This window comes from Eschrichtius robustus, chromosome 11 (genome assembly GCF_028021215.1).
Source record: "Eschrichtius robustus isolate mEscRob2 chromosome 11, mEscRob2.pri, whole genome shotgun sequence".
Lineage (NCBI taxonomy): Eukaryota > Metazoa > Chordata > Mammalia > Artiodactyla > Eschrichtiidae > Eschrichtius > Eschrichtius robustus.
This window is the reverse complement of record NC_090834.1, coordinates 59,778,650-59,798,888: the sequence shown is the minus strand read 5'-3', so window position 1 is coordinate 59,798,888 and position 20,239 is coordinate 59,778,650. Positions and strand designations below refer to the sequence as shown.

The 20,239-nt window shown below is 53.5% G+C and overlaps 1 protein-coding gene across 1 annotated transcript; it reads left to right on the top strand.

Moving 5' to 3' along the window:
- Positions 1-380: 380 nt before the first annotated feature.
- On the top strand, positions 381-18,219 carry DGAT2 (diacylglycerol O-acyltransferase 2). The gene is made up of 7 exons (XM_068554583.1): positions 381-505; positions 6,366-6,473; positions 6,867-6,937; positions 13,145-13,349; positions 13,936-14,110; positions 14,934-15,136; positions 16,860-18,219. Exons 1-7 carry the CDS (start codon positions 499-501, stop codon positions 17,012-17,014), a joined length of 924 nt encoding a protein of 307 aa, XP_068410684.1. The 5' UTR covers positions 381-498; the 3' UTR covers positions 17,015-18,219.
- The last annotated feature ends 2,020 nt before the right edge of the window (positions 18,220-20,239 follow it).

Genomic DNA, 20,239 nt, shown 5'->3' with positions numbered 1-20,239 from the left:
AGATCCAGATAAAGGATAAAGACAGGAGTTTGATTGGGGTGAAGGGGAGGGAAGAAAACTGGCAACTATGGCAAGCCTCCCCCTAGCCTCTTTGGATACCCTGTTTGTTCTCCAAAATGATCCTTTGAGGGGGGACATCATTCCCGCTGGGTATATATAGAAACTGAGGCACAGGGAAGCGAAGCATGTGAACAGCCCAGAATTATCAATACAAAACTGTTGTGTGGCAGGGCTGGGATGTGAGCCCAGATCTGTCTGACGTGTTGGCCCGTGCTCCTCTCGTGTCTAGGAAGGTGTCTGTGGGAGATAACTTGGTGATGGGGACTCTGAGGCTGGAGGGAAGGGTGGACAGGCTGACGTCTCTTTTCTGTCGCAGGCACTGGCTCCAGCATCCTCTCCGCCCTCCAGGACCTCTTCTCCATCACTTGGCTCAATAGGTCCAAGGTGGAAAAGCAGCTACAGGTCATCTCGGTACTCCAGTGGGTCCTGTCTTTCCTCATGCTGGGTAAGCTGGGGCTTAGAAGGTGAGGGCAGGCAGGGGCCACCTCCCCAAGAGATGTTGGAGAGGTGAGGGGTAAAAGCATCCTCCCACCTACCACCTTTTGGGTCCCCGATCAAGTGCTCTACCCCATGTATGCATGAGGACTCACCAAGATTCACTGGGAGGTGGTGGTATGCTTCTCATTTTATAGATAGAAAGCCCAAGTCTCAGAGAAGGTAAGTAACTTGTTCGAAGTCACACAGATTTGGGTCCAGGTCTATAGGACCCCCAAAGTGTGTGCTGTTCCCACATGCTGCCCTGCCTCCCAGCAGACATTTTCCCACAGGTATGTTGCTTTGCCTTAGGGTGGTGTGGTCCTGGGATTGAGTCCTGACTCCACCACAAACAAGCTCTATGACTTTACACAGGTTCCTTGAACTCCCTGAAAGTCAGTTTCCTCATTTTGAATGTGAGGAAGACACTGTCTCACATGTCGCGTGGGGCCAGGGCGTGGTGGGCCCCCAGTGTAGGGAGCTGCTGTTGGGAAGCGCCCTCGGAGCCCCCTCCCAGGCCTCAGCCACCCTCTGCTGAACATGGTCCCCAGCTGCCTCCTGCAGCCCGTTCAAGGCTTCTCCTTCTCTCTCTCGACACCTCCCACGTCAGTGCTTTGGTTGCTTCTCCTGCAGGTCCAGGTTGGTGCCCCCGTCCCCTGGGTTGCCATCTAGACTGGGGTCAGGGTACCGTAGGTTGTCCAGGAGGAGGAAAGGGCCCCTGGCCTGGGCCAGGCCCTGCTCTCCCAGCAGCCTCTCCTCTTCCCCAGGCCCCAGTGTCCTCAGCATAATAAGTGACTTCCCCAGCACCTCAGGGCAGACAAACCTGCTGCCGAGCATTGTAGAGTACATTCCAGAGCCTGTGAGTGAGTCTCTCGGGGCAGCCCACCCTTCAGGATCGTTCAGGCCAATGGGGATCACCAGGAATTACCGTGTCAGTGCTGAGCCGCGTCCTCCCAGCAGGCATGGGGGCCTCTGAGACCACATTTCCAGGGCAGCAGCTGCCCCTCCCTCCCTTGGCAGGGCAGAGGGATGGGACGGGGGTTGCTATTTATAGAGCCCCCTCAGTGGACCAGGCACTTGATGTGTCTGTCTTTCCTTGACTTCCCACTTCACAGGTGAGGAAATAGGGACTCACAGAGGTTCCGTGACTCTCCGAGATGGTGAAGCTCATTCAGAGGCAGAGTGAAGGATTAAGCAGAAGCCCAGAGCACTCACCAGGGAGTCCGGAATTAGTGGACCTGGTCTGAAATAGCCAGTCTTCACCTTGAGGACCAAGAGCGGGCTTTAGGGCGTTCTGTGAACCCCTAAAGTTAGGCGCAAAATTATATGTGAAAGTATGTTCACATTTTTCTGGGGTGAAGGACAATTACTGTCCTCAGATTTTTGCAGAGGCATATGGGCCTCAACAAGATAAAGAGACACTGGTCTAGGGAACAGAGCAAATTAAAAGGGAACAGAGCAAATTAAACTGGCTCCCTGAGGGCTCAAACCTCCAACTTGGCCTGCTTGGCCAATTTTTAGAATCCCGGAGTAGAGAGCACCGTGTAACCCCTCCATTTTCAGATAAGAAGCAGGGATCCAGTGAGGGAAGAGCCTAGCCCAGAATCACATGAGAAGGAAGTAATGGGACCAGAACAAGACCCCATGGACTCCAGCCTCCAGGCCCCTGCCTAGTCTGCTGTACCAGCTCCCTTAGTCCCCATGTGCACCCAGAAGCCACCACTATCCCACTGTCTTAGTGAGTCAGAGCTTGGCTGATGGGGAGCTGAGCAGCTGGTAGAACCTCAACCCATGCAGCATGCGGCAGGGACTGGCCCCAAGCTGTAGGTTAATAATCCATCAAGCCTAACCACAGCCCGGAGACCGGCCCAGCATCTTCCCGAGCCCTTGTGTAGGTGGGAGCCAGGCCTGCTTGGATGGGCAGGTGTGCTGAGCTGCTGCTAATTATTGTCCTGAGCAGCCCTGGCCACTCGCTCCCGCTGCCACCCAAATCTACTGGCAGGCGCTCGCCTGGAGTTGCAAAGGCTGCTGTGGCCCCATGGGCCTCCCTCTCGAACAAAGTGACTCTCCTCCATTTTTTGTGCCACGGATCCCTCTGGTATTCTGGTAAAGACTATAAACCTTATTCAGAGTCTTTAAACGTGTACTACAAAGTACACTGGATTTCAAAGGAAATCAATGGTATTAAAATATAAATATGTACACATTAAGACATTGAATTCCACATATAGTGACACACTCTTTTTTGTTATTACGTTAAATAAAAAGATCTAGCAGCAGGCATAATCATTACTATAATTCTTTTTTTTTTTTTTTTTAGCTGCGTTGGGTCTTTGTTGCTGCGCGCAGGCTTTCTCCAGTTGTGGCGAATAGGGGCTACTCTTCATTGCGGTGCGCGGGCTTCTCATGGCGGTGGCTTGTCTTTGTTGCGGAGCACGGGCTCCAGGCACGTGGGCTTCAGTAGTTGTGGCACATGGGCTCAGTAGTTGTGGCTCGCGGGCTCTAGAGCGCGGGCTCTAGAGCGCAGGCTCAGTAGTTGTGGCGCACGGGCTTAGTTGCTCCGCGGCACGTGGGATCTTCCTGGACCAGGGACCGAACCTGTGTCCCCTGCATTGGCAGGCGGATTCTTAACCACTGTGCCACCAGGGAAATCCCACTATAATTCTTTAGTGATGAGAATAAATGATTTTTCAAGATATCCCCAACTGCCATAAATGTGATACGGAAACATTTTCGGTTTCTATTGGCGTCACTGCCTCCAGGGGCTGCTGCTAAGACTGCTGTGGTCTGGTACGTTCATAAATGAAGGAAACATTAAATTTCTATAAGAGGTGGGTGAAAATTAAGATGTTGGGTTTTTTTTCCACATCCAAGCCCATGGATCTCCAGGTTGGACACTTATCTTTGTGTTAAGTCCTCTTCACACACTATCTCATGTCGTCCTCCCAATACCCTGTTGGAAATCGAGGCTCAGGGATGGGCCATGGCCAGTGAGCGGCAGGGCCCCGGCTTCATGGAAGAGCGTGTCCATGCTCTTCCTGGGCTCCACTGCTGCGTCCCTGCAGTGAGCAGCCATAGGCTGCCCGCTAACGGGCCTTGGGGAGCAGAGTTTTGAATCACGAGCTTGACCATGATGTGTGGGGTGGGGTGATTGTAAAGGTGGGTCCTGAACCTTCTGCATGTGGAGCCAGAAGTTGTTTGCATCTCCGGGCCCCAGGGGGGCTGGTTCCTGCTGCAGCCGCATGACCCAGGGGTAGATCAGGGAGCCCACTGTTCAGAGGACTGGGATTAGACTCTGAGAAAGGCAGGTTGTTTGGTGGGTGTAATTCATTTTTGCTCAATAAACCTTTCCTGTGTTGGTTGCTAGGGCTGGAGGTATTCATCTGACCTGGTTCCAGCTCCCAAGGAGCTCAGGGGCTGAAGGGCCGTCTGCTGGAAGGAGTCTAATGGGGGACGCAGATAACTATGAGACAGATGATAGGGGCTGTGGACACACAGGGGTGAGAGGGAGCGGGGCCCCCCAGCTGAGAAAGTCCAGAACTAGAATGCAGTCTCTGGACTCTCCATCTGTTCTCTTTCCTCCTCCCAGGCTGCCTTAGCACCAGAGTGAGGACAGTGGGTAGGGACTCTCACCTTCCCAGAGAGCCCAGACATCTGGGCAGTGCAGCCTGGGGCTCTGCCCCCTCTGATCCCGCTACCCCTCAGCCAGAGTTAGGCGTTTGATGGCAGCTAGGTTTCCAGGCTGCTCAGACCCTAGCCCGAACCTCATGGCCCTGCCCAGGCCCACCTGGAGCATCCATCTAGCTGCTGAAGGCGCTTGGATACCTGTGGAGTCTAGGGGGCTTGTGACCCCTTTTCTAGGCCTAAGAATGGGGACCAGAGGCAAGCTGCTCAACAATGTGAGTGACTTTGTAAGTGGTCTTAACTTAGTCATAGCCATCCACCAAGCTGCCTCAAGTACTTCACAGTTTGCCTTTAACAGGGTTTTACAGGCTGCAAATGCTTCCCTAGAGACTCACCTTCCCTATCTGTGACGTCACACTCCTAAGCTGGTCCTGAAAAACTGGACACCTGGCCACTCTATGTTCACTGCCTCTCCCAAGATAGTTGTACCACTTTAAGCTACCTTGGGGAGAGACTAGCTCAGAGGCTTAGAACAGGACCGCGTTGTGGATGACAAGGGACCACCATTTTCCTGCCCTTAGCCTCATAGAGTGTCTGTGTCCGGCCCTCCCCTCTCCCTCGGGAAACCAGAGGAGGCTGAGCACGGTGGGAAGAAGAGAGCATGGAATCCAAAGCCAGGCAGCCCTAGAGCACCCGTGACTAGTGCAGCGCCCACCAGAGGGTGTGCAACCAGGGTTGGCTTCCCTTCCTAGGCAGTGGAGGGGACGCTGGACGGAGGCCATGCTTTTCCCAAGCATGAGTGCCTGTTGCCCCTGGTCCTGTGCTAAGTGACAGGGGGCAAAGAAGATGTGGCCCCCCCAGTGTGGAGAATTCAGAGATGAGAGGTCCGTGTGGGAGGATAGTATGATACTGGAGAGCAGTTCCTGAGGTGAGGTCTGAGCTTAGCCTTGAAGGCTCGGTAAAAATTGGAAGGATAGAAGCTCTGATGAGGGCTTTCTGTGCCAGGTTATTCAACCTTATGGCCGGCAGGCCCAGAATAAAGGGACCACTGGAAGCTGGCCCCAGGGAGTCTTCAAGTGTCCCGCTGGGGGTTTTGAGAGAGGGACTGATGGGCTCTGGGCTTTGGCCTAGGACTGCCTGGTGCTTGGTTATATTGGAAGGGGACCAGCCCTCCTCCTGGGGCAGGAATCCCACTCTCCCAGGTCCCAGGGGCTTCTAATTTTTAGTGAATCTCTAAAGCCTGGTACAGATTTTGGTCTTAATAGTCAGACTTGAGGTTTTTTTGTTTTTTTGTTTTTTTGTTTTTTTTAAAGGAAAGTTTTTTGTTTCTTGTTTTTTTTTTCACACTATTTTAAATATTTATTTATTTATTTATTTTTGGCTGTGTTGGGTCTTCGTTTCTGTGCGAGGGCTTTCTCTAGTTGCGGCAAACGGGGGCCACTCTTCATCGCGGTGCGTGGGCCTCTCACTGTCGCGGCCTCTCTTATTGCGGAGCACAGGCTCCAGACGCGCAGGCTCCGTAGTTGTGGCTCACGGGCCTAGTTGCTCCGCGGCATGTGGGATCTTCCCAGACCAGGGCTCGAACCCGTGTCCCCTGCATTGGCAGGCAGATTCTCAACCACTGCGCCACCAGGGAAGCCCCCCAGACTTGAGTTTGAATCCTGGCTCTGCCTCATTTCTGCTGGGTGACCTTGGGCAAGTTACCTCCCCCTAGAGCCTCAGTGTTATCTCTAAAATGGGGTAAAAGTCACGCTGCCCCACACTTGAGACAGTGACTCGGCCCAAGTCCTGAGACATAGAGGCACTTGGCAGGTCCCTCCCTTCGTCCACAGTCACTATGCTGGGCACTCGGGTGGGGAGAACATGCCAGGAGGGGCAGAAAGAACAGCTCTAAGGACAGCTTCACAAGACATCCACCACCTCTGGCACTGCTGCCCAGACAACATGGAGCCCACGTGCCCCTCGATGCCGGGACAGCCCATCAGAGCCTAGGAGATGAGGCTCAAGTCCCCGCGAGCCGGCTCCTCCCCTGCCCCCCCCGCCCCGCCCCCCGCCGTGGCTGTGGGCCCCCTCTGCCCAGGGCCCCAGCTGTGCCTAGCTTAGTGCCATGGTAAACACTCAATCACTTGGTGACCCCCTGCCCAGAGGGGACTGAAGCCCACCCAGGGAGGACAGGCCTGACCGGGAGCCTTCTGCCTCCCCCCCAGGAGTGGCCTGCAGCGTCATCCTCATGTACACGTTCTGCACCGATTGCTGGCTCGTTGCCGTGCTCTACTTCACCTGGCTGGTGTTTGACTGGAACACTCCCAAGAAAGGTAAGACCACAAGTCGCCCTGCCCCACCCCCTCGCCCTCGGGACACTCCCTCCTGCACAAGCTGAAGTTCCTCGTCATGGGTGCTGCCCCTTTTTTGCTTAGCACCTACTATGTGAATAGCGTTGGGCTAAGCCAGGCTGTGGTTCTGGATGGGGGGCGAGGGGGGAGGTTAATAGTGGCTGTGAGGTCACATAGTGGTCCTCACGGGAGCTCACACTCAATCCAGGGTTTGCAAAACGTGAGGGAATGAACTTGGAAAGGGGCCCAGGGGGAGGGAGGAGGATGCTGTATAGGGCGCTGGTCCCCTAGCTCAGGGGTTCACACTGGCTCTGCCTGAACATCACTCTCTCCCACTCCTACTCCTTCCCAACACTGTATTTTGTTTCCTGGAAGGTGGCAGGAGGTCACAGTGGGTCCGAAACTGGGCTGTGTGGCGCTACTTTCGAGACTACTTTCCCATCCAGGTAAAGACTTGTGGGTGTTATCTTGGGAGGGTGGGAATGGATGGGAAATCTGACTTCAAGCCTTAACCCACCCATGCACAGTGACCAGATGTGCTGGGTTGAACCATGTGACATCTCCCACTATGAGCATCTGTTGATACTCTACCCCACTTTACGCAGGATTTGAGGCAATTTAGGATACGTATAATGCTATAACAGGTAAAAAGGAAAATCAGGACTTTGGGGAAAATATACAAGTATTTCACCCATAAGGGTCAACAGAGTTGCAGTGGTTGAGCTTCATGGTCACCTCTGAGCTTCCTGGCAGCCAAGGCAAAAAGGGAAACATGATCGTTATTGGTCCTCATTTTGAGAAAGGAAGAAGTTTGTTTATTCCTTGGGGAAACAAGAGTTGTTCTAGCATTTGGATCTAAAAGGTGTTTCAGATACTGAGATCCTGGGTGATGTAAGGAGCAGGTATAATAGCAGATATTATGGCCATTGCTTGTCTGCCTTTCAGTGAATATTAAAGTCATAACTTAAAATGGAAGTGATTGGGAATTCCCTGGTGGTCCAGTGGTTAGGACTCAGCACTTTCACTGCTGTGGCCTGGGTTCAGTCCCTGGTCAGGCACTAAGATCCCACAAGCCACAAGGCACAACCAAAAAAAAAAAAAAAAAAAAAAGGAAATGATTTATCAGGAGCAATACTACTAAGGTAGTCCAAGTTCATCTGGGCTGAACCAAGGATAGCAAAAGGTGTGAAGGGCTTTCTTTCCTTCTGAAGCTCTTACAGAAATATCACTTCCCTCAGTCAGTCATGGGTAGGTCACTGGGGGTCCTGGCCATGGGGATTAGGGCCCAGAAAATTTGGTGGGCGCTGAATGGAGAGTGAGGCCCTAATTGCAGAAGTGCTTGGGGAAGGCTTCTGGAGGCACTGCTGCTGGAACTCCGTCCTGAAGCTAAGTAGCACTGAAGGGTCAGGGAAAACAATGAGAGCACCTGAGTTTGAGAAGAAGCCTGGGATGTGGCAGATGGTGAGGAGGTGGAGCGGAGAGGGAGGATCTCCATTTATTGGGAGGCTTCTAGGAGCCAGCACTTTTCCCCAAGGAGTCTGTCCTTTAACCCTCACAGTACCCTGTAAGGCGGGTATTAATTTTATCCCATTTTCACAGAAGAGGAAACTGAAGGTCAGAAAGTAGCACAACAGAATGAGGCTAATAGGGGGTTGAGCCAAGATTCCAGTTGCTGTCTTGCCTCAAAGTCTGGGTTCTTCCCACCACAGCATGCTGCGTCCCTATGCAGCAGAGCTGTAGGAAACAAGCTTGGACGAATCCTCAGGCTTCCCTCAGGCTTGGAGGACGGAGGCAGGAAAAGCAGTGCAGTCTGACCCTGGGTGAAGCCAGGGTGCAGTCTCCCCATATGAAGCTGGTTTAGACCAAGTTGATCTCTGGGTTTCCTTCCTCCTGCACCGCTAGCTGCTCTGGGTCCCCCATACTGGTTTTCTGAGCACCTGTCTTCTCTGGGGCCAAACTCAAGGTCCTGACAAGATAAAAAGTGGCTTGGTCTGGCTTTCAGTTACATTCTACCAGACCTCCTGCTGGTGGTCTACGAGCTAGGTTTGCAGGGCAGAGGCATCTGGGCCCTGGTGCATGTTGGTGACGCTGGTGGATTGTGGGTAACTCTGGCAGAATCCTGAAGGTTTTCCCTGCAGGGGAAAGACCTGCCTAGCCAGCTCACTCAGCACCCCAGCCCCGGCACACCCTAGCTGCTGAGGTAACCCGGCAGAAATCGGTGGGGAAATCTGGGATTGGATCCCACCGGACTAAATTTTGAAAGTGGAGGCAGCGTGTGTGTGTGCGGAAGTGTGAATGACGCAGGGTGGTGTATGTTTGCTGTTGTGAGTCAGCAACTGAGACATCCTGGCATGCTGCCTGGGGGAGGTGGCCAGGTAACCCTACATTTCTCCGCTGCACTCACAGGACCAGCTCCCTCTGCCCATTCCAGCCTGATCCCAGTTTTCCCAGGACCTTTGGGGTCAGGATCCCTGCTCCTCCCTTTCCCTGACCCCATCTCTCTGGCTGCAAGGAATCCAAGGCGGTTGTTGCTGGGAGGGTGTTGCATCATAGGACCCAACCCTCTCATTTTGGAGGTGAGGAAACTGAGTCCCAAAGAGGGACAAGGACTGGTCCGAATTGCACAGCGACTCCATGCCAGGGCTAGTACTAGAATCCAGGCCCCAGGTTCTTTCCCACTGGATCCCTACTGCCTGTTTCTCTGCGAGAGATCCAATCCCAGATTTCCCCACTGGATTGAGCCCCACTCCATGGGTCTTCCTCCCTCTGCTTTGCTGTTGGAGACCTGGGTTGAGGTCCTGCCCTGTCACTCTATTCACTGGCCAGCACTGTTGCTCCCCGTGTACTGCTGGGCTCCTGCAGGGCATGGGGACACAGAAGAGTCAGCCCTGGTCCCTGCCCTTGGCTGGGCTCACCCTCTAATGGATCTTGGTAGACTCTGTCACTTTCTGCCCATGGGACCGTGGGCATGCTTTCTCAAGCTCACTGAGCCTCATTACCCTCATCTGTAAAATGGAGCTGTTCATATGATAAAAAGTGGTAAATTATGGTTGGATGTGAGGGATTATGTACTCTTTCTCTCTGCTAGGGCCCTTACCTTGGGGGCCAGGCCCCAGAGTGGCCTGCCCCTCAGGAAACCTCTTCAAGGCCAATAGCTCCCCCCATCCAGAACAGGATGACCTGATGACCGTTGGTCAGTGCTGGGACAGACAGGTACCCTTCCCCACTGATCTCTGCCCTTCCCAAAGAACCAAAACAAAACCCCGTGTCCCTTATCTCACCTCTGTTCCAAGAAGACAGCTGGGAGTTGGAGCCACATGACACGTGTGAGCTGGCCCTGGGAGGGCCCCTAGGCACCAGGACCAAAGCCAAGCTGGGCCTGAGGCATTATGCCTCAACCTGGGCTCTGCTCTTGCCTGCTGGTTGACCTTGGCCAAGCCCCTGCCCTTGGGGCCTCAGGCTCCTCTTCTGTGCATGGAGGGTTTGGCCTTAGTGACCTGATGTCAGGGCTGATGCTCTGTGGAGTCATGTATGACCCTCCTGCCCCACCCGCTTTTCCCAGCCTCTTGCCAATGGTTGGGTAATGATTTCTAACTGTGCCCACCCACCCCTCCCCACTCCCTTATTGGTGAAGCTGTTTGCTCTTTGCCACCAGAGCAGCTCAGCTGGCCCAGAGAGCATCCCTTCTCCCAGCAGATGTGGGGCTCATGTGTTAACAGCAGCCACCAGGACCACCAGCTACCTGGAAGAGGAGTGGGCAGTGCCCGGGTCACCTCTCCTTGAGAGATGGGCAGGATCTTTGGAGAAGAGACTAGGAAACACTCTCTGAGCTTACAGTCACCTATCTGTCCATCTGCCTCATTTCACAGATGGACCTACTGAGGCCCAGAGAGGAGGGACTGTCCCAAGGTCACAAAGCAAGTCAGTAGCAGGACTGGTATAGAAACCAAGGCTGTGTCTGCTTCAGGGCCTGTGTTCTCATTCCTTTGTTCCCCTGCCGTGGTGCCCTGCTGTGTAAGCTTAGGCGAGTCTTCGTTCCTCTCTGGTTCTGAGTTTCCTCCTCTGTATGGTGCCAGGCTGGGACAAGGCTATCTGAACACCCTACCTGCCCGGGGAGGCAGGGTGGGAGGGGCAACTTGCCAGGAATGTGTCCCAGGCTCATGTCAGCCAGCGGGCCTGACCTGGGCAACCCCTCGGGCTGAGACTTTGCCATGGGTAAACAGTCAGGGGACACGAGAGCAGGTATGTCAACAGAGCCTTCATCGGCAGTGGCCTCCCTCCTCCCTCCTGAATGGACACTCTGTCCACCCATGGCGAGGGGAGTGTGGCATGAAGACAGATCAAAGCCGTATCAGAGGCCCGTACTTTTCTGGGTGCTGCACCAAGGGCCATCAACCTGCACTGTGCCCCACGGCACCTCATTTAACCAATGTCCCACCAGATAGAGGCTTGGGGGAGGGAGGAAATGATTTAAGGAGCTAGCTAGGGTTCCACCAGCTGGCCCATCTGTATCCCAGGTCCAGGGAAAAGCACAGCTGGGTGGCCTAGTCTAGAGGTGGAGGATGATTTGCTGTGACCTCCGGGGAAGCAGCAACTCCTTTCTCTAGGTCTTAGTCTCTACCTTGTAATCAAAGGAATGGCCCAGATCAGGGGTCTTCCACCCCATTCTGTGCTGGGGGCTCCCAGGCCCAGCCATCAGCTCAGGAGCAAGTTTCCAACGTGGTACTGGCTGCCTCCGCTCTCACCTCAGTGCCTTCCTCGCCCATGGAAACTGGGACAAGGTGCTTTTTCCTTCTGGCTTTCCCGAGAGCTAATGCGGTAGGGCAGACCTGCTCTCTGGGGCAAACCCTCAGAACAAACACCTCTCGAAGCTCATGCAGAGCTGGGCTTGCCCCACCTCACTGGCCGTGGATTCAGCTGCTGCTCTTCCCCATTTATGTGGTGGGCAGCTAAGGATTACTTGGGGTTTTGAGCAGCTTTAATCTGCTCACCAAAGGCAGAACGGGAGAAAGAGTACAAATGCCCCAAGCAACAGGGTACGACACAGGGGGTCTTCCTCACAGTCACACGTACTGGCAGTTACAGAGCTGGGAGGGGTGCCAGCCACCCTCACTCCCCTCCCCTTCTGGCCTCCATCACCTGAAGATTCAGATTTCAGTTTCCCGGAGGCCAACCACCAGCACCCCACACCCCCAAACTGAGTGCGAGGTTCTCCCCTCAGTCAGGGAGTTCCCAAATCTTGCGTCATAGAAAACCCAGGCTCTTGACATTCTGCCGGTGGCCAGGGGCTCTGCTCCAGCTGGCACCAGCTCAGGGCAGGGGGAACCTTGAAGCACTGCAGGTGGGAATGTCATCAGTGCCACTTCTCCAGAGGCAGGGCAGCCCACCGGACCAAAACGGTCATACCCTTTGACCCGGAAACTGTCTTTCTTGATGTTTGTCTCAAGAATGCAAGCAGACATGAGGACTAAAATAAGGTATTTATGGAAGCATTATTTCTGAGGGAAATTTTAGAAGCTTTTTAAAGGCCCATCAGTCAGGGTTTGATTACAGTTCTATTCCATGTAGCATAGCCATGAGAAGACATGTTACTGAGGGATTCTGATAAGGAAAAATAGCTATGATATGCTTGGGAGGTAATTATTTAAAAATCATATCAACCATATGACCTCAGTTTTGTGGTTTTTAAAAAAGAACATGTGTCTATTTGAGTAGAAAAAAAGCTCAACATGTCAGAGTGGTTTATCTGGATGGAGGTGTGACAGGCGCTTTGGATTTTCTTCCTACTTTCCCATAGTTTTAAAATTCTCTGATTATTCATTAGTTTTCTAATCCTAAAAAAAAGTGATGTTTTTCTGAACAAGATGCCCATCCTCTCCATCCCTCTTAGTACCCCCCATCCCATCATGTTTCCTGTAATACTGGGTCGGTGCCTCTTGCTGCTTAGGGTTTAGGGAAACTTTGCAACATCCAACCCACCGTCCAAGCCACCAGTCCCAGGGCAGGAAGCCAATCATCCTTTAGAGCATCCCAGGACAGCTTTGTTGATAGCACAGCAGGTGAGCTACTCCAGCTGTACAGCTGACCTCCCCTGCCCCCAGCGTGGCTGGCACAAGGGCTGTGGCTTGTCCTTCTGCTTCCTGCATCAGAGCCTGAGCTGAGTCTGGCTGCCTGGAAGGAGGTTTCCATTCAGGCCAGATGCACTGTCCCTTCTCTGGCCAAAGAAAGGGACTTGGACTTTATGCCAATGGAAGCTGGACATCCCTCTTTATCTGAGAGTGACAGGAGTTGCACTGGGGTTTTAGAGCAATCACTCTGGCTGTGGTGAGGAGGATGGGCCCAGAGGGAGGGAATGCAGGAGGCTGGCAGAGTGCAATTAAGAGGACCTGGTGTGTTCGGCTGGAGAAATAAGGGGAATGAGGGAGAAAGTTTCCCACCCCCTTCCCAGGGACTCGAAGTCCAAATGGTGACTTCCAAGTACCCGGCACTGAGACCCCAGTGATGAGAGTCTGAGGTCGGAGGAAAGAGTCAGTCCAGTCCTTCAGGCCCAGGCTTCCAGGGGCCAGGGCACATCTAGTGCCTCCCCTACCTCTGGGTGTACCCCAGTACTCCTCTCCTGGCCAGCTTCCTCTGACCTGAGGTCTTCCCTGCAGCTGGTGAAGACACACAACCTGCTGACCACCAGGAACTACATCTTTGGATACCACCCCCATGGCATCATGGGCCTGGGTGCCTTCTGCAACTTCAGCACGGAGGCCACAGAAGTGAGCAAGAAGTTCCCCGGCATAAGGCCCTACCTGGCCACGCTGGCTGGCAACTTCCGGATGCCAGTGCTGCGGGAGTACCTGATGTCTGGAGGTGAGAATCCACCTCTGCGTGCCCCTGCCTGAGCCACTCCGTTGGCCAGAAAGCCAACCCACCGTGTCCTGGTGCCTGGTCCTGTGTTGGAGATGTGGCCTGCCGAGGCACAGTGGGTCAGGGCTGAGTCGGAGAGCTGTTCATACAATCTTCAGGGTTCAACTAGGATAACATCTTCCCTAGGAAGCCTTCTCTGACCCCTTTTCTGGGCATCGCCAGCCCCTGTGCTGCCCTTTGCACGACTTAATCATCGTCCATGACTCTCATTCTCCACCCACCTTGATCCCCACCAGCCTGACTTACTGGGATTCCCTAGCACCTGGCACCAGCGTGACACAGTTAGGACCTCAGGGAACATTTGCCAAATGAATGCATTCCCTAAACAACCTTGTGTCATTGTCCCCACTTTACAGATAAGTAAGCTGAGGCTCAGAGAAAAGAATGGCTTACGTGGGGCCATACTTCTAAGTGGCTGGGTTAGGTCTGGGACCCAGGCACACGGCTCTGTCTATATTTGACCATGTGCAGGGGGTAGGGAGTGCATCCATGGGCAGCCCTGACTGTGTGTCCCCCCTCCACTCCCCAGGCATCTGCCCTGTGAACCAGGACACCATAGACTACTTGCTTTCAAAGAATGGGAGCGGCAATGCCATCATCATCGTGGTGGGGGGCGCGGCCGAGTCCCTGAGCTCCATGCCCGGCAAGAACGCAGTCACCCTGCGCAATCGCAAGGGCTTTGTGAAACTGGCCCTGCGCCATGGGTGAGTGCCTCCCAGAACACATGTGTGCACACACATGCACACACCCCTCAACAGCTCTGCGCTGTTGCAGCCCAGGGCAGCCGCTCCTTGCCTCCTGAAGGCAGAACCCAGACCCCAGGAAGGCAGAGAAGGGGGTTAGCTATCCTGTGGGGAAGGGGAGGTTGGAGCCCAGAGGTTCAGGCCAGGGTTGCCCAAGCTCAGGCTGGGCGGCCGAGCGGGCAAAGGTGCAGCCTGGGTCTCCTGGGCCCTGGCAGGTGGGCTGAGAGGCCAGCCACGCCCAGAGGCAGCGCTGTGCCCCAGGGCCAGAGCGTGTCATGCAGCTAGGAGAGCGAAAGGCCAGGAAGGAGGATGTTGTGGCCCGAAATATCAAGGAAGGCTTCTTGGAGGGGTAACCCTGAGGACAGGCAGAGAGGAGCTAGGCAGCTTGGATTTCTCTGACCTTTTCTAGGGGTACATTCTGGATAGCCACCTGTTCAGCACATTTCACTGGACAAAGTGCATTTACTTCTACAGTCCCGTTTGATTCTCCTGCAAAATCCTGTAGGGATGCCATCCCCATTTTCCATTTGAGAAAACTGAGTGAAGCTATAGTGACCTGGTCAGGGCCACATTGTAAAGCCCTGACATGCTCCCCAGTCACTAACAGGGGCAGAGGGCCTGTCCCCATCTGGCAGGGAGGCGACATGTGGTTTGGGGTCCCCCGGGTGATTCTTGTACACACCTGACGGAGGGGAGTTTGGCTGGTGTCTGGGGCCTCTAGGGCTGCCAGGAGGAACTGAAGCCAGTGATTGGGCTATGACAGACCCTGGCCTCTCCCTTCCAGAGCCGACCTGGTTCCCACCTACTCCTTTGGGGAGAATGAGGTGTACAAGCAGGTGATCTTTGAGGAGGGCTCCTGGGGCCGATGGGTCCAGAAAAAGTTCCAGAAGTACATTGGCTTCGCCCCGTGCATCTTCCATGGCCGAGGCCTCTTCTCCTCCGACACCTGGGGGCTGGTGCCCTACTCCAAGCCCATCACCACCGTGGGTGAGCCCCCCTTCCTCCAGACCCTGAACTCGGGTGCCGCAGCTAGTTTAGTGGCAGAGTTAGGATTCAAACCCATCCCTGGCTCTGATGTCCATGCTCTGAACCATGAGGACGTGGACCTGTTTGGGTGCTGATGGGAATGATCGTTGGGGGAGGGGGATAGGGGGATAGTTCCATTACCACGAGCTAAGCTGTGCTAGGTGAGAAAACAGGACTCAGCAATTCTGTGTTTTCAGAGCCCAAGTCTATCAGGGAAGACCCCCTTACAGCAAAGACCAATAAGGGGTGTGAGGAGGACGTGCAGGGTGCTCTGGAGGGTCATAATGGACCCCAGGGAGGAGGTGACTCTTTTTTTTTTTAATATAAATTTATTTTTTTATTTTTGGTTGTGTTGGGTCTTCGTTGCTGTGCACGGGCTTTCTCTAGTTGCGGCGAGCGGGGGCTACTCTTCGTTGTGGTGCATGGGCTTCTCATTATGGTGGCTTCTCTTGTTGTGGAGCATGGGCTATAGGCACGCGGGCTTCAGTAGTTGTGGCACACGAGCTCAGTCGCAGTGGCGCACGGGCTTAGCTGCTCCGCGGCATGTGGGATCTTCCCAGACCAGGGCTCGAACCCGTGTCCCCTGCATTGGCAGGCGGATTCTTAACCACTGTGCCACCAGGGAAGTCCCTGTGACTTACACTATTAGCTGAATAGGATTTATCCTGAAAAAGAGGGGAAGAAGAGACTTTTTGTCAGAAACAATAGCCTAAATGAGGTTCCTGCAGCGAGACTGTATAGATTGTTGAGGAACAGGTGCAAATCAATATGACTGGAGCAGAAGCCTGTGAGAAGTGTAGCAAAAAAACTGGCTGCACTTCGCCCCCAGCTGTGTTGTTTTGCGTTCATATGAGACAATTTAGAGGATTGCAAAGAATTATCTATTGTAGGAGTATGTGTGTCTGTGTGTATCTGTTAATGGTTCACAATCTAGAGACCACATAAGAGCATGGAGGCCGCAAGCCATGGACTTCAGGGGCCAAAGCTCACATAGATACTTTGAGTTCTTATCAGGGCCAGATGTTTTGCTTTGTACTTTTTCCAGAGAGATCAACTTCCTGCATTTTAGGTCACACGACCCAGACTCACCCTTGACTCTTGTTATACACAAATCCCGTACCAGGTCTGATGTCTGTGAGGCAGCAGGGACATTTCCATGCACAGGGTGGCTGGAGAGGGACAGGGTCTAGTGAACAGTGTGAAGGAGTTTGCTCCTCACCTTAAGAATGGAAAACTGGGGAGTTTCCTGGTGTCCTAGTGGTTAGGATTCTGGGTTTTCACTGCTGTGGCATAGCCCTATAAGGAAGGATCCCCATGTGATAGGTGAGGAAACTAAGGCGCAGAGAGGTGAAGTGACGTGCCTAGAGCAGGGCAAAAGCAAAGCCATTACCTGATCCCACACCTCTCACAGGAGCTCCCAGCTGAGTACTGTGGGTACAGCTGGACTTGATCCTACCTGCTGCTTAGTGGCTTTGTGGCCTTGGGCAGGTCCCTTCCCATACCCCTGGGCCCCAGTCTTCTCACCCGTAAAAGGGACAACCTGAAATGGAGTACATTCAGCACAGTTCCTGCCAGGTGGCTGGCAAGTAGCACAGGGTCGCTACCATCGGCATTGTGGTGGACGCCCAGGGAGGGTGGGCCGAATGGCGCTGACTAACCAGAGGCCTCTGCCCCATCCCTGCAGTGGGTGAGCCCATCACTACCCCCAAGCTGGAGCACCCGACCCAGCAGGACATCGACCTGTACCACGCCATGTACGTGGAAGCCCTGGTGAAGCTCTTTGACCAGCACAAGACCAAGTTCGGCCTCCCGGAGACCGAGGTCCTGGAAGTGAACTGAGCCTGTCCGCAGGGGCCAGCTTCTGGGAGGAACCAGCTGCAAATCGTTTTCTACCAAGTTCTCTAGTGCTTCTTGTTCTGTAAATGTGGAAGCGTCATGGGTGTCTGTGGGTTATTTAAAAGAAATTATAATAATTTTGTTAAACCATTACAATGTTAGGTCTTTTTTAAGAAGGAAAAAGTGAATATTTCAAGCTCTTTCACTTCCAGTTTGTCCTGCTCTAGGTGGTGACGGACCTATCTGGGCCTTTATGGCTTCTCAGCCAACCCCTCTTCTCCGCTTCCCAAAATTACAGAGAAACTCAGTCCTGGTTAACTGGGGAAGAAGGACAGCCATTCGTGACTCAGGCCAGTTAGATTCTTTGCCCTTTGTCCCTGGGGGATGAGGGGCCAGAAGCTTCCTCTAATACAAACATCTCTATGGCCAGCTACCCCACGCTTGACTGCAGGACCAGCTGCTTCTGCCAAGGGGAAGACTCAGAGGGAACAGGGGTCCCCGTTTTGAAGAGCTCAGGGATCAACATCTGGAATATTCAAGCTCAATTCTCCTTTCTGCCACCCCCCACGGCCCCAGTCTCTGAAATCTGAGCCTGGACTGGCCTCCAGAGAGAGGATGGAGGTGGCGGTGATCCCAGGCTGGGGAATGGCGCTGTCCAGTTTCATCATCTCTTGGGATTATCAAGCCCCACCACGTTCTGGTTGGAGTGCTGGTTTTCCTCAGGGAGCTGACGACATGGACCCAGCACAGACCCTGCATTGGCCTAAATCACATACTTCTCAGTGGCCTCGGTTTGCTTAACCCACACCCTCAGTAGTGGATGTGGGGAAGGGGTCCCATTTCCTGTTTACAGAGGGACCTGGCCTTCTGAGCAGCAGATTGGTCCAGAACAGAAGTTCCCCGAACCCAAACCTCATATATTTGTGCCTTTCTGAGAAGGGGGCCAGGGAGGAAATCTAGTCCTTCGTGTATTCTGTTTTCTCTTGATGAGATCATTATACCATGTTCAGACTTTTGTATATTCCTAAATGAATAAATGAAAATGAGTGTCCTCTATGAGTTATTGCAGGGGCCACATCTGCATCTTGCCACTGACACTTGGGGAGACCACCGCCCCCGCCGGGCTGCCTGCTGAGCCCTCTCCCCCTTGCTTCTTTGGCCCACATAACCCTGTGTGGTGTATTAGTTATTAATTGCTGTGTAATAAATTACTGCAAAACTTAGTGGTTGTTGGGACTTCCCTGGCAGTCCAGTGGTTAAGACTCTGCGCTTCCAGTGCAAGGGGCACGGGTTCCATCCCTGGTTGGGGAACTAAGATCCCACATGCCACTGCAGCGCAGCCAAAAAAAAAAAAAAGACAGAACTTAGTAGCTGCAAACAACAATGTCCACTTTCTGAGGGTCAGTAATCAAGGTACAGCTTAGCTGGGCCCTCTGCTTCAGGGTCTCACACAAGGCTGCAATCAAGGTATCAGCCGGGCTGCGATCATCCCAAGGCTTGACAGGGGAGGATCCACTTCCAAGGTCATTCTTTTGGCTGTTGGCAGGATTCACCTCCTCACTGGCTTTGACCAGAGGCCACTCCCAGTTCCTTGCCACACGGGCCTTTCTGTGGAGTAGCTCACAGCGTGGCAGCTGGCTGCATCAGAGAGAGTAAGCGAGAAGAACCAGAGAGAGTACAAACAGAAGCCACAGTCTTCTATAGCCTAATCTTGGAAGTGACAACCTATCCCTTTTGCCATATTCTCTTCATTAGATGCAAGTCACTAGGTCCAGCTCACACTCTTGAGGATTACACACAGAGTGAATACCAGGAGGCAGGGCTCACTGGAGCCCCTTCACAGCTGCCTTCCACCTGTGGTAAAGGCTACTGTCCTGCTGTAAGGTCCTAGAATAGCTGAGCTAGAAAGGTCCATGTGGATCACTCAACCATGTTCCTTGCCCCTGGCCTCAGTTATACCACAAAGAGGGAGGCCTGGCCTGCTGTCACTCTAGTGATTTCATACCATACCTGGATCTCACAACATGCCACCTCTCTCTGTTCTAATTCCATTCAGTTCAATGAGTACCAAGTACCTGGGGGAACCCTTCCTACCTGAGACTAAAGTGACTTTCTCACTTCCCACTACCTAATGCCTGTCTTTACCATTCACCTCAGGGACCATTCCTCTGTGCCAGAAGATGTGAGCTGGCTGCGTGGGAGCAGAAACAAACACTGGAAACAGCTGAGGATATGCAGGTGGTCAGAGCTGTGACGGAGAGGCCCCTAATCCAACCTGGGGTGCCTCATTGATCTGGGGCCCCAGCCTGAGTTGGGACTCAATGGGTGACTAGAAATTTGCCAGGAAGGAGTTGAAGGGCAGAGCAGCAAGTGCAAATTGGGGAGGCTGCTGATTTGAACCACTGAGAGGTGGCGGTAGAGAGGTCTGCAGTGGGGCTTCCTGTGGAAGGGCAGGGAGCTGGCTTCTCCAGAGTTTTTCGGTGGGGAGGAAGGCAGGGCAGAGAAGAGGTGCCCTGGAGGCCAACAGAGGCTAGATTCTGTAGCTCCAAGCAGGTCTTAGGCCTCAGGCCACAGAGCCCAGGTTAGAGGACAGACATTTCCTTTAGGATGGAGGAAAGGCCTGTTTTCTGATGCATCTCAGCCCCATACCAGCCCCAGCCTGAGGCCAGCCATGACCCTCATCATCTGGCTCCAGGCTAAGCTAGGCCAACCCACAAACATAGGCCATTATTCTCAGCATTAATTTTGTGAAGATTGGATACCTACTGTGCATCAGGGAACTCCACCATCTCTGCCTAAGGACAGGAACAATAACCAGGCCCCAAATCTTGGAGGGGCCACCCAGGGCAACGTAAGTTTGGCCCTCTGTATCCATGGGTTTTGCATCTGCAGATGCATAGCGCCAACTGTACTACTCTATTTTATATGAGGGACTTGAGCATCCTCACATTTTGTTATCCATTGGAGGGAGGGGAGTGGAGTAGGGGTGGGGGGGCTCTACAACCGATCCCCTGCAAATAGCAAGCGTGTCTAGCAGCCAGCTGTGCAGAGCAGAGGCATGCCTCGCTCTAAGCTGTGTGTGGGCAACTCTAGGTAAATGCTACGAACATTGCCTTGGGTTGGGAGTTGTTACCTTTGGAGAGGGAACTGGAAACTCCTTTTCCAGAAGACCCTCTGCCTTTGGACGGTGGGAGTGGGGCTGCTGTCTCAGCCTGAAGGTCAGTTCCA

Coding starts and splice junctions, on each gene's coding strand:
- DGAT2 (XM_068554583.1), top strand. Junction 6,938..13,144: donor GAGACTACTTTCCCATCCAG/GTAAAGACTTGT, acceptor TCTTCCCTGCAG/CTGGTGAAGACACACAACCT. Junction 14,111..14,933: donor AAACTGGCCCTGCGCCATGG/GTGAGTGCCTCC, acceptor TCTCCCTTCCAG/AGCCGACCTGGTTCCCACCT.